The sequence below is a fragment of the Falco cherrug genome, chromosome 1 (assembly GCF_023634085.1).
Source record: "Falco cherrug isolate bFalChe1 chromosome 1, bFalChe1.pri, whole genome shotgun sequence".
NCBI classification, from domain to species: Eukaryota; Metazoa; Chordata; class Aves; order Falconiformes; family Falconidae; genus Falco; species Falco cherrug.
Window position 1 is genome coordinate 100,095,496 of NC_073697.1, and position 12,066 is coordinate 100,107,561.

At 47.9% G+C, this 12,066-nt stretch overlaps 2 protein-coding genes across 4 annotated transcripts; one reads left to right on the forward strand and one right to left on the reverse strand.

Annotated features, from left to right (window-relative positions):
• The first annotated feature begins 55 nt into the window (after positions 1 to 55).
• Positions 56 to 8,939, forward strand: TFIP11 (tuftelin interacting protein 11). The gene is made up of 12 exons (XM_005439557.4): positions 56 to 524; positions 893 to 1,046; positions 1,717 to 1,873; positions 2,378 to 2,505; positions 3,007 to 3,159; positions 3,958 to 4,467; positions 5,085 to 5,191; positions 5,435 to 5,603; positions 5,804 to 6,047; positions 6,711 to 6,853; positions 7,127 to 7,292; positions 8,492 to 8,939. The coding sequence occupies exons 1-12, from the start codon at positions 196 to 198 to the stop codon at positions 8,845 to 8,847; spliced, it is 2,616 nt and encodes an 871-aa protein (XP_005439614.2). The 5' UTR covers positions 56 to 195; the 3' UTR covers positions 8,848 to 8,939.
• Positions 8,940 to 9,728: 789 nt separating this feature from the next.
• On the reverse strand, positions 9,729 to 12,056 carry SRRD (SRR1 domain containing). 3 transcript variants are annotated; one of them, XM_055711982.1, is made up of 7 exons: positions 11,932 to 12,056; positions 11,816 to 11,856; positions 11,558 to 11,694; positions 11,379 to 11,477; positions 10,759 to 10,913; positions 10,466 to 10,511; positions 9,729 to 10,180 (listed from the first exon to the last, which is right to left on the reverse strand). In XM_055711982.1, the coding sequence occupies exons 1-7, from the start codon at positions 12,036 to 12,038 to the stop codon at positions 9,956 to 9,958; spliced, it is 810 nt and encodes a 269-aa protein (XP_055567957.1). In that variant the 5' UTR covers positions 12,039 to 12,056; the 3' UTR covers positions 9,729 to 9,955. The 3 variants fall into 3 exon arrangements, with proteins under 3 accessions (XP_055567957.1, XP_055567945.1, XP_055567951.1); XM_055711970.1 differs by lacking the exon at positions 11,379 to 11,477; XM_055711976.1 differs by lacking the exon at positions 10,466 to 10,511 and having other exon boundaries at positions 10,039 to 10,180.
• Between the last annotated feature and the right edge of the window lie 10 nt (positions 12,057 to 12,066).

Sequence of the window (12,066 nt, forward strand, 5' to 3'; positions counted from 1 at the left end):
GCAGAGTTAATATATGAGCCCACCCACCCGTCCCGCCTCCTTCCTTTGTTGCACACCATTAAAGTGTTGTTTTAATAGCTCGGGCTCTGCTCTGCCCTGCCTCCCTGCTGCCTGCGCCGGTGCAGGCCGCCCGCCGCCAGACCACAGAGGAGCCGCTGGGCGGGAGGCCCCGGCGTGGCCGCTCTGCCCAGCTCTATGGTTGTGGGCGTGGCTGGGGCGGTGCGTCACCGGAAGGAGATTGTTGCGTTCCGGGCGGTAGCGGTGCAGTTGGAGCCGGTTGGAGGGGAGGAGCGGAGCGGCGCCGGAGCGGGTGGGCCCGCAGGCGCCATGTCGATGTCGCACCTGTACGGCACGGACGGGGAGGATGGCGTGGAGATGGAGAACTTCGAGGTGTCGGACTGGGACTTGCAGAACGAGTTCAACCCGCACCGGCAGCGCCACCGGCAGAGCAAGGAGGAGGCCACCTACGGCGTGTGGGCCGAGCGCGACTCGGACGAGGAGCGGCCCAGCTTCGGCGGCAAGCGGTACGGGCCGGGGACGGGGGGAAAGGGGCCCCCGAGCCGAGCTGAGCCGTCTCCTCCCGCCCGTCTGGCGGCCCCCGGCTGTGCCCCACTCGGAGGGGCTCCAAGGCTCGGGTGGCTGCCCCGTTTCGGGGGGCGCTTCAGGCTCTAAACACCCATCAGAACGGCCCGGCTGGGGGGACTTTGCATGTGCGAGCGTGTCGCTGCTACCCGGGGGAAGGAGTGATTTGTTTCCTCGCAAAAACTGCTCGTCAGTTTTTAATATTTCATTTTAAGGGAGGGGTCTAAGGCACAGTAGTCCCCAGGCTTGTGTAGAGACGTGTACCGGTCCACTGGAACAGAATTCACTCACAGGTCTTGTTTTGGCGTAGCTCCAGGGATTACTCGGCACCAGTGAACTTCATCCGCGCCGGGCTGAAAAAGTCAGCTGCTGAGGATTTGTCAGAGGAAGACTCTGATGAAGATGAAAAGCCCGTTAAGCAGGAAGAAATCCCTAAAGAGTTTGTGCCGAAGAAGTTAAAAACTGTGAGTTATCCAGGAAGTTTTGAATTCTGCGTGAGGTATTTATGAAACTTAGGCGGTAGTCAAAGGAGCACTAAAGAAAAGGAGATATCGTTAAAACCAGAGAACAAGATGTGACAGCATGCTGTTAAAAGGAGATATTTTCTCGGTCTTCTGTAGCTTTGTGTTGTATCACAGGGTGTCCTCGGGAAACATCTATCGTTTTAGGCCCTTTTATCTTCCTTAATGTTCCCTTTGGTCAACTGAGGTTGAAATAAAAGAATGGGAGTGATTTACTGCCTTTCAATTACTTTTTTTTTTTTAAAATCTCACAGCACAGTGTGACAAATCTAGGAGTGCTATAGATTAAAAATCAAAGCCTTATTTTTGGTTACCAAAGACAGAAAGAATTAGGAATCAGCTTCAACTGAAGTTGGTGGTAGAGCCTAATAACTGTCAGGTTGTCAGTTTGAGCTTGTCAGGACTTTGCTTTTCCATCTAAGGAATTCCAGGAAACTCCTTAGGTGTCAGGCATCTGACATGGATGGACAAGTCGTGGTGCAGTGAGCTGTGTAGTGTGGTGACAACTGAATTGCTTCTGGGAAGAACTTTCCTTTTGAGTGAAATTACACAGAGCTTGGTTATTATGATGCCTTAAGGTTGTGGGTTTCTTTTTTTTTGTTTGTTTTAACAGGGTGGTAATTTCAAGCCTAGTCAGAAAGGCTTTGTAGGGGGGACAAAATCTTTTATGGATTTTGGCAGCTGGGAGAGACACACGAAGGGAATTGGACAGAAGCTTCTCCAGAAGATGGGTTACGTTCCTGGAAGAGGTCTTGGGAAGAATGCTCAAGGTACTGAGTGTGTGTTTGGTTTTTATTGTTAACTAGTAATTTGGAGAAGAGATTGGGTTCTTCAAAGAACTGCCGTCTCCAGGTGGCTTATAACTTTGTTCTTAAGATTCAGTTGTGTTTTAATTACCATAGGCCAGTTTTATTGGTCTTTTTATTGGCTATTGTTATTTTGCAAGAATAAAACAGAAGTAAGGGAGAAAAATTCCAAAGGTAGTTAGCTTACAGAAAAAGAGATACTATTTTATGTGATGGAATGAAAAAAAAAAAGCAGGGAAATGCAGTTGTGAGTAATGCTCTGCGTTTTTTCTCTTTGGTGTGTTGGAATTAAGTAATTTTATGGCCACTAAGGAATTACTGAAGTGGTAGAAGATACTCTAGGGATAGAGGCAAAATACTGGGCTGGATGTTTGTGCTGATTTGTTAACTTAGAGTACTGTAGAAAAAGCATTTGCTGCTCTCTCTTGGTAAAAAAACCTGCTCCTGATGTAACTACCATCCTCTTAGGTATTATCAACCCAATTGAGGCCAAACAAAGAAAAGGCAAAGGAGCTGTGGGGGCATATGGCTCTGAAAGAACCAGCCAGTCTTTGCAGGATTTTCCTGTTGTGGACTCGGAAGAAGAAGCTGAGGAGGTATTTGTATGATTCTTGGTATATCCATTTCCCTGTTGTGTTGTGCATACAAAATTCAGTTCTAGTATTAGCTTGTGTGTCAGAGGAAACTGTTTGGCCTTATTTTAGATAAGAAGCTAAAGACATAGTACATTAATGTCATTTAGACATACTCTTCTTGTCATCATAGTGTTCTTTGTTGTTTCTGGCTAACTTTATACCAGTAGTCTTACTAGAACTCAATCTTCAAAGAGTCCCTCCAGTAGTCTTTGTATTCTGTTAAAATTAAAAAATATATAACAATACCAGAAACATATGCTAGTATTGTGAATAGGGTGATTGACTGGATCATGGCATCTGAGCTGGTTTGTCATAGTACTTTACCACTTTCCCATCTATTTTGCTGTACAGCATTCCTCATTGATCCGATGGTTATTTTCCTGTGGGAAATAAGAGTGAAATTTGGGGCATGACAAAGAGCAGCAAGCACAACTTTTTTTTTTTCTTATTATTATTATTTAGGAATTTCAAAAAGAGCTCAGTCAGTGGCGGAAGGATCCTAATGGAGGCAAGAAAAAGCCCAAATACAGCTATAAGACAGTAGAAGAACTGAAAGCCAAGGGTAGGATCAGCAAGCAGCTTTCTGCCCCTCAGAAGGAGCTGTCTCAAGTCAAGGTAAGGTTGATAACCCAAGAGATGGCATCTCTGGGAAAAGTTTGTCCACTTGGCTTATTCCGAGTGCTTTGTAGCTGTCAGTAACCTCATAAAAATCAAGGCCTCAGACTCATCACTGAATCGTGTAATAGACCACTGTGTCACCTAGGACATTTGATCTGTTTTGAAGCAAGTTCTTTAGCCTCAGAAAATGCAAATTAGCTAAAACACATGTTGTTTTGGTGTTTTTTTAATTGAAGATAAGTTTAATTGTTTCACATCTGTTATAGATAAAATGCTCATCCACTTCTGAAAGCACAGCTGTCTTTGTTGGGATTGTACAACTAAACAGATAATTTGAACCATCTTCTACCTAAAAGGGACAGTAAAGGATTTGTCTTGTAGGCAGCTGTTAATTTCAGAGGAATAATTTTATTGTGTGGTTTAAAACAGTATCAAAGTACCTAAGAGTTCCATGCAGTAATGAATAGTATACTACTTGCATCTTCACTGCTTGTAGAATTACTCAGCAAAATAGTAAAACTGAGATCAGAAGAGGAGACTCTTCCTGTTCTAACTCCAAATTGTTTCCTCTTCATTCTAACTCTTCATGTCTGGAGTAGACCTCTTTTTAGAGGCAATCCCCAGCTGCCTCATGCAGAATACCAGTGTGTATTAGTAGCCTCCTGGAGTAATTAAGATACTTAGAAATCTCCAGTTTTCAGTTTGGAGTCAGGGATTTTATTTCCTCCTTTTCCAAATACTAGATGCAGATGTTTTGGGGTTTCTTGAGACATGTTTGTTCTTGTTTCTTGGAAGGTTATAGACATGACGGGTCGGGAACAAAAGGTTTATTACAGCTACAGTCAAATTAGCCACAAGCACAACATCCCAGATGACAGCCCACAGCAGCCACTGGGCAAAGACTCCAAGCCCCAGGGTTTTGCCTTGCCAGAGCTGGAGCACAACTTGCAGCTTCTCATTGACATCACAGAGCAGGAGATCATCCAAAACGACCGGCAGCTGCAGTATGAGAGAGACATGGTTGTCAACCTGACCCATGAGATACAGAAGATGTCTGAAGTTCTCTCACACGAGGAGACTGCAATTGGCAATCTCAGCAAGGTGCTGGAGATGGTGGAAGAGTGTGAGAGACGGATGCAGCCCAGCTGTGAAAATCCCTTGACCTTGGATGAGTGTGCGAAGATTTTCGAGACACTTCAAGATAAATACTATGAAGAGTACAGAATGTCTGATAGGGTAGACCTGGCAGTAGCAATAGTCTATCCTCTGATGAAAGATTACTTCAAGAACTGGGATCCCCTCAAGGTGTGTATTTGATTTATCTGCAGTTCTTACTTGATGGCTTGAGTAGTCTTTATTATTTTGACTCCTCCCCCTACTCCCTGTCCCAGATTTCTGAACAGTATGGAGAGAAGAAAAAAAACCACAAACACAAACCCAAACCCCACTCTGGACCCAGTCTCAGACTTTTCTGTGCCTGAAGGCTACTGTTCTGCAAAGCAGCTAACAATTTAGCTGCTTGTAAGGTTAAAATCAACCCCTCTTGTGGGTGTTGGGAAGAAGAAGTAGATGAAAGCAAAGTCTCTAGTTCTTGGTTTTTAGCAAAAGCAGGAGACTGTCAGGTAGTCAGATATGTGCTGCCATTCTTAATGCTTTGTAGGCTGTGATAGGTAGAATCTGAATTCTCTCTGTACACCTGAAAAAACTCAGGCTATCTTCTTCTCCCCCTGGAGGTATGTTAAGTCCATAAAGTGGGATTTTCCTTTTGTGGGACTTCACTAATCATGGCTGCAAGCTCCTGGCTTGCCTTTTGAATGGGTGAGAAGGCTGGCTGTAGCAGAGTGCCATCAGCCTGCTCTCTGTAGATACCAGCTGAAATTAATGAAAAAGGATAAAGGCTGTTCATGCCTTATCGTTTCCAGGATTGTACATATGGCACAGAAATCATAGCCAAGTGGAAGAACCTCTTGGAAAATGATCAGCTGTTATCACACAGTGGGCAGGACCTGTCAACGGATGCTTTTCACAGGTAAAGAACAAATGAGTTGTACTTCATGCAGCATCTTCAAGTGCTGCTTCCTCAGGGATGGAAAAGAACAGGTACAAGCATGCTTTCCAGATGATTCTCCCGATGTGTCTGTTAAAATCCAGCTGTCAGCTATATAAAAAGAAGCAGCTTTTAAGTAAGAGTTGCCGTTTAGTTTATTTAGGCCTGGGGCTATAGCTTTAAGCTTAACTTTGATTTATTCTTTTTTTGTTTGGTTTTTTACAGACTGATGTGGGAAATTTGGATGCCATATGTCAGAAATATAGTAGCACGGTGGCAACCGAGGAACTGTGGATCCATGGTGGATTTCTTGGATAGCTGGGTAAATGTTGTTCCTGTCTGGATACTGGATAACATTCTGGATCAGCTCATCTTCCCCAAGCTACAGAAGGAGGTAAGACGAGAGGGCTGCATTAGAATGAAGCTGTGCTCTGCATCAGTATTTGAATTTCAGTCAACTAGAACTTCTGAAATACCAGTTTGCTGCCTCTGCTGATGTGTATAGGAGTCTGGGGGGTTGCGTTATGCCTCTTTTTGCATCTGGCAAGACTTTAATGGATGGACTTAGCTTAATCTTTTCTGTTTTACCTCAAGGTCGAAAACTGGAATCCTTTGACAGACACAGTCCCAATCCATTCGTGGATCCATCCCTGGCTTCCCCTGATGCAGGCACGGTTAGAGCCGCTGTATTCTCCCATCCGAAACAAGCTGGCGAATGCTCTGCAGAAGTGGCATCCCAGTGATTCCTCTGCCAAACTGATCCTTCAGCCCTGGAAAGATGTGTTCACACCTGGGTCATGGGAGGCTTTTATGGTCAAAAACATTGTGCCTAAACTAGGTGAGATGAGCCAGACGGCGCTAAATTTCTGAAATCTGCTGGTTGCCACCTTCCCCCTTAAACCTGGAAAAGATACATGTTAGTATGGTTGCCAGTGTTACTTGAAAGAACATTACTAGTAAGTTCAGAGCAAGCTTGCATCTTCTTTTCTGCTGCTAGTACTGTGCATTTTTTTTCTGTGGCAGGCATTTTAGAAAATATGGGGAAGTGCTCTGATTATTCTCAGTGTTTTCTCTCATTTCTCTAAATCATCAGATTCCTCTGTTGTTCAGCTGACAGGAATATCTGATAGCTGTCAGGTAGTACCAGGTTACAAAATATCTCTGTCTTACTCCCCGTTTTATTTGGTCTATGCTAACGCTTTCACAGTGAGATTTTGTAATTCACCATTCAGCCATGCAAACTGGCTAAAAAGCTCTGTAGTCTAAAAATCAGTTGAATGTTTAAGTTTCTCAGTTCTGGTGGCAAATTGTAATCACTGGAAATGGAAGTGTGCTGTTTTGGTGGCAGGTATCAACCAAACAGTTTAAAGATCCTAAATGTCCCTTAGGGTAATGACGTGATACAGGCGCTCCTCAAATCATGTGTGTTCCTAGTGAAATAGGTCATGGCACTGATAAAACTGTGAGTTGTTTTTTCTAACTCTTTTCCCCCTTTTCCCAGGGATGTGTTTGAACGAACTCATCATAAACCCTCACCAGCAGCACATGGATGCCTTCTACTGGGTGATTGACTGGGAGGGGATGATTTCTGTCTCCAGCCTTGTTGGGCTGCTGGAGAAACACTTCTTTCCAAAGTGGCTGCAGGTGAGAAAGCATGAAGGCTGAGTAAACAGGCTTGTGAACACTGTGAAGTGTTTTAGTCACTCCTGTCTAGAAGTAGCTGCCCCAGCACTGAAATTCTTCAGCTGCCAAATGGGGTGATTTCCACTCATAGCTCCATATACCTCAACAATTTTCTAAGACTGTCACAGTCCTTTCTTTTACTGGAAGCTCAGTAATAATAATCTTAAATGGTAATCAGGACTCTCCTCCATAAATGTACCTATTCTGCATTTGATCTGTCATGTTGTTTTGCAGGTGCTGTGCTCTTGGCTTAGTAACAGCCCCAATTACGAAGAGATTACAAAATGGTACTTGGGTTGGAAGTCCATGTTCTCAGACCAAGTGTTAGCACATCCATCGATCAAAGACAAATTTAATGAAGCTCTCGATATCATGAACCGGGCTGTCTCTTCCAGTGTTGGTAGGTGACTTATGGCGATGCTGTATGCCACCACAGTAAGCACAGCCAATGTTTGTTCTTGTGAGACTGTTTAGGCATCGCCCTGCTGATCAGCATTGTAAAGCTCCCCTGAGCAGTGAAATTCTTGCTCTGTCCTTCAGTAACACCTGTAAGGTGCTACTTAATAATTGTGCTTCACTGAAGCAGAAGCAGATTTTTGGTGAGTGGCTGTCTGTGCTGTTAAGCAACTGATTCTCTGTCAGCCTTGCCTGATTACAGTGCATTTTATGTCAGTCAGTGAGAGACCATCATTTAAGGATGTTGACTTCCAAAGCTATAATTTGTTAGTTTTTTCCCCTTTATGGTGAGATACTGGTTCTTCTCTTTGGCTTTAGAGCAGTGAAGTTTCCTTCCACGTGGCTTTCCCCATGGCCTAGAACAGATTGTTAGTAATTTGCTGGGAGTTAAACTGTATAAAAAGAGAAGGCCATGCCTGGGGGAGCAGCACCCAGAATTTGCCCTGCCCTCCAGGACTGAGAGCTCCTCTCCTGCATTCCTCTTGCCTGTTTGCTGTATAGTGTGATGGAGAATCTGCATCAGAAGCATGGAGGATTCCTTGAGGCCCGTTTCAAGTGTTAAGTTTATTTCTGTGGTAAAATGATACAACTATAGGCAAGCATTGCACAAAGAGGAATTCACCTGTTGAGAAATTCCTGGCATGATAGTCACGCAGCCAGAAAGTGAACTGGGGGCTGGTAGTGAAAGTGCTCCTGATGCAATTCTGCTTCCTGCAGTATGGTACTGCTCCATCCCGAGCCTGATTTTGCAACAGTCACTCTCTGTAACCCAGCAGTGCCACATGCAGGCCACAGGCAAGGTTTTGACTTTGAGGAGTGTTTTGTGGTTTGTTGTTGCTGTTCTTTTTGTCATTCACGTTTTCCCTTTGCCAGTAGCAGTGCAGCATCCTCCTGTGCTGTGCATGCTCAGATAGAATTTGGGACTGTATCAAACTCTCTTGCTTCTGCTGCAGTTCTCAAATTCGCCTAATTAGTCTGTGCTGTATTAGCAGTAACAATACAAAATTTAGTGAATTTGAATGTGTATAGGAGGATGCAGAGCATTATTGATTTACTTTGTGTCCCGGACTGGAGTTTACTCATAGATCTTGCACTAGGAACGGACTGGGACCATGTTTTCACGTGTTTTGTCTCTCCAAACAGGTGGGTACATGCAGCCAGGTGCTCGAGAGAACATTGCCTACCTTACCCACACAGAGCGGAGGAAAGACTTTCAGTATGAAGCCATGCAGGAGCGTCGGGAGGCTGAGAACATGGCCCAGCGCGGCATTGGCATGGCTGCCAGCTCCGTGCCCATGAATTTTAAGGACCTAATTCAGACAAAAGCAGAGGAGCACAACATTGTTTTCATGCCTGTGATCGGAAAGCGGCACGAAGGGAAACAGCTGTATACATTTGGACGAATTGTCATTTATATTGACAGAGGTGTGGTGTTTGTACAAGGAGAAAAGACTTGGGTGCCAACATCTCTTCAGAGTCTTATTGACATGGCAAAGTGAGGCCCCTGCTTTGAACTGTGAAGACCATCTTAGTAACATGTTCAGTGTAACTCTTAGAATAAAGAAGTTACGAATTTTTAAATATAGTAAAACCGTAGCTATATGCCAGGATTATTTTTTTTTCTTAGTTCAGGCACTGTCAAGAGATGAAATGACACATGGAAGTCAGTGCTAAGGGAGAAACAAGAAGTTCTGACACTTGTGTAATTGCCACCTGTGAGAGAGGTTTATCAGCAGGTTAGAAGGGACCATGAGAGGAGAATCTCTGTGCCAACGGGAGATGAATGAGGGCTGGTGTAGCTGAGTCCTGAAGGGCTCCAGTGACAGAGATGTCACAGCTCCTTTTCTGCTGCACTGCTCTGGCAGCAAGTTACTGTCCCGACAACTTCTCTCTTACAGTGGGCTCATCTCTGTGGCCTGCAGCCAGGACCTATCCTGCCTCTCTGCAGGTGTGTTGGTGGCTCCTTCAGCCTGGTGCTTGCCTGCAGGCCATCAGCTGCTCCAGGTGCCCCTCTGCCCTGTCAACACAGAGCTGGAAGGGAGGTAATTTTTTCCAGCAAATACACAGAATGAGTGCTGGCAAGACCACAGCACTTCGGGGTACAGAGGTAAGGAAGGGAAACAGGATTATTTTTTTTCCCCCTAGAGATGACCTTATTCCTTACAGAAAAAAGTGCTGATTTCAGTAGCACTGAGCAGCTGGAGGCCCTTGCCTATGAGAAAGCTTTTATAAGTCTGCATTTGCAACTAGACGCTAATACTACAACCCCCTCTCCAATAAGTTCTCCTTCCTGATGCTTCAGAACGTGTGTAGTATATGCAAAGGCCTTGAATTGTTCGTAAAAGGGAGGGGATCGAAAGAGCAATTGTTACACAGTATGCATGGTGTAAAAGGCAGGGTTTAGTGAGTCATAAGTCAAAGCACAACTTTACCTTTTATTAAATAATTCAGGTACAAAAATGTCCCATCACACTCAGTGTTGGAGTGCTGCCACTTTTGGCAGAGCATGGTGACACTGTCAGTGATTGAGCTTCGTCATGGCTGTGCAGAAGCTGCCACAGGAAAAGGTGCAGCCACAAGGTTCCCCCCCGGCACTGCAGAGCACTGTCAGGACTCTGTGGCAGCGGGACTGTGCCGGTCAGTTCTGTCCTCCTTTCTGATGATCTCCAAGTCATCACAGTCTTGGTACATTGGCTCCTCCATGAACTCCCAGACCTCAGGGGAGAGTTCCTTCAGTTTTTGCAAGGGAAACCAGTGGATGGAGGTGTCATTAAAGGTGTCCAGGTACCGAGGGTGAGTGGGGAGTGCCACTTCCTCTGTCCCTTTCAAGACCTGAAAAGCATTTGCAGGAAAAGTTACATGACGATGTGGAACCACTCTGCAAATTTCAGTTAGAGTCTGTGAAGAATGAGGATGGTATTTTAACCTCAACACCTGCATGCAGTGTGTTCTGCAGATAATGTAGAAAGATCCTAAAGCAATTCCATTTTTATACTGCAGCAACCAGGAAAAAAGGTTTTAAAAACAACCACCCTCTTTGCAATTGCTATTAATTTCCTTTCTCATTAAAAGGTGCTTTGTCAACAGAAAGCTAATGTTAAAAAAAACTACTCATACCTTTGCTATGTAAGAATAATCTCTCTCCAATATTCTTGACAACAATCTAGAATAACATAAGGTAATCAGCATTAGACACAATGTTCCTGTGACTTCAGACAACTTTTCTGCACAAGTGTGTGGGACAGAAAAGGTAGGAGATGGTTGATGACTGCAAACGGGATAGCAAGTTGAAAATGAGCGAAACATGGGTATTATTGTCAGAAGCAATAAAGAAGCAGGAGTGAAAGAAGGGAGGAGAGGAAAACACTGCTGGAGGCACCAGAACCTTTCCCTGGGGAGGCTGCACGCACCGTTCCTCAATCCCTTTGAAGCTGTTCCCGATGATGACCATTTTGGCCAGTGCCCCTGCAGACCAGTTCCTCCACAGGAGGTTGTTGTACAAGGCTTTCCCGCAGTGCACCATGTAAAACAGCGTGGCCGATCCCTCAACGTCGTGTTTCCCCTCCTGCGTGTAAACCAACTCTTCCTGTTACAGCTGGGCCCCGGCAGGCAGGCAGCAAAGGCCGGACGGTTCATCCCAGTCCTGAGAGCCCTGCAGGGTAGCTCAAGGCAGGGATGGGGGTCCAGCCCCAGGAGCCCCAGTGGGGACGGCGGTCCAGGCCTTGGGGTGGCTGGGATCAGGGTCCAGGTCTGGGGGGGGGGTGGCTCAGGCAGGATGAGGGTCCAGCCCCAGAAGCCCCAGTGGGGATGGGGGGTCCAGCCCCAGAACCCCAACAGGTGGCTTGGGTGGGGATTTGGGTCTGGCCCTGGGAGACCCTGGGGGTGGGGGGGGTCCAGCTCCAGAACCCCGGTGAGTGGGTCGGGGGGGATGGGGGATCCAGCCCTGGTGGGGGTGGCTCAGGTCGGGATGGGGGTCCAGCCCCGGGAGCCCCCCGTGGGGATGGGGGTCCATCCCCGGCGCCCCCCTCACCTCGTTCTCCGGGAGGAGCCGCAGCCCCAGCTCCCGCAGCGCGTCCGCCTCCTGGGCGGAGAAGGCGGGATCGAACAGCGCGCACCGGCCGGGCGGCACCTGCGGGGGAGCGGCGGGGATGGGCCCGGCGGACCCCGACCCGCGCCCCCCGCCCCCGGAGCTCACCCCCCGGAGCTCACCCCCAGCTCCTCCAGCAGCAGCAGCAGGAAGGCCAGCTGGTGCCGGGCGGCGGGGCAGACGCTGAAGCGGCCCAGGCCGTAGCAGACGCAGTGGGCGGGCGGCTCCGCGCTGCTGCCCAACGGGGCCCGCACGGCTCCTGCGGGCACGGAGACTAGCGTCGGCGGGGCGGCGGCCCCCTCCTCCAGCCCCCACCCCCGCCCCGGCCCCCTCCTCCGGCCCCCTCCCCCTCCCCCTCCCTCCCGGCCCTCCGCACTCACCGGCGCTCGCTTCCCAGAACCCGGAGCTCAGCAGATCGTCCCTGCGGGGAGAGCGCAGCGTCAGCGGGGCCCGGCGCCTGCGGCTGGGGGCACAGGGGCCGGGGCCGGGCACTCACCGCGCCTCCCGCAGCCTCCGTAGCACCGCGCCGGCCCCCGCCGCCTCCCCGCCCGCCCGGCGCCGCCGCCCGCCCGCGGCCCGCCACCCGCCCGGCGCCGCCGCCATGTCCCGCCCGGCCGCCGTAGCGCGGTCA

Coding starts and splice junctions, on each gene's coding strand:
- TFIP11 (XM_005439557.4), top strand. CDS start 196: ATGGTTGTGGGCGTGGCTGGGGCGGTGCGTCACCGGAAGGAGATTGTT. Junction 1,047..1,716: donor TGCCGAAGAAGTTAAAAACT/GTGAGTTATCCA, acceptor TTGTTTTAACAG/GGTGGTAATTTCAAGCCTAG. Junction 1,874..2,377: donor TCTTGGGAAGAATGCTCAAG/GTACTGAGTGTG, acceptor CCATCCTCTTAG/GTATTATCAACCCAATTGAG.
- SRRD (XM_055711982.1), bottom strand. CDS start 12,038: ATGGCGGCGGCGCCGGGCGGGTGGCGGGCCGCGGGCGGGCGGCGGCGC. Junction 11,478..11,557: donor TGCTGCTGGAGGAGCTGGGG/GTGAGCTCCGGG, acceptor GCTCCCCCGCAG/GTGCCGCCCGGCCGGTGCGC. Junction 10,181..10,465: donor ATTATTCTTACATAGCAAAG/GTATGAGTAGTT, acceptor AATGCTTTTCAG/GTCTTGAAAGGGACAGAGGA.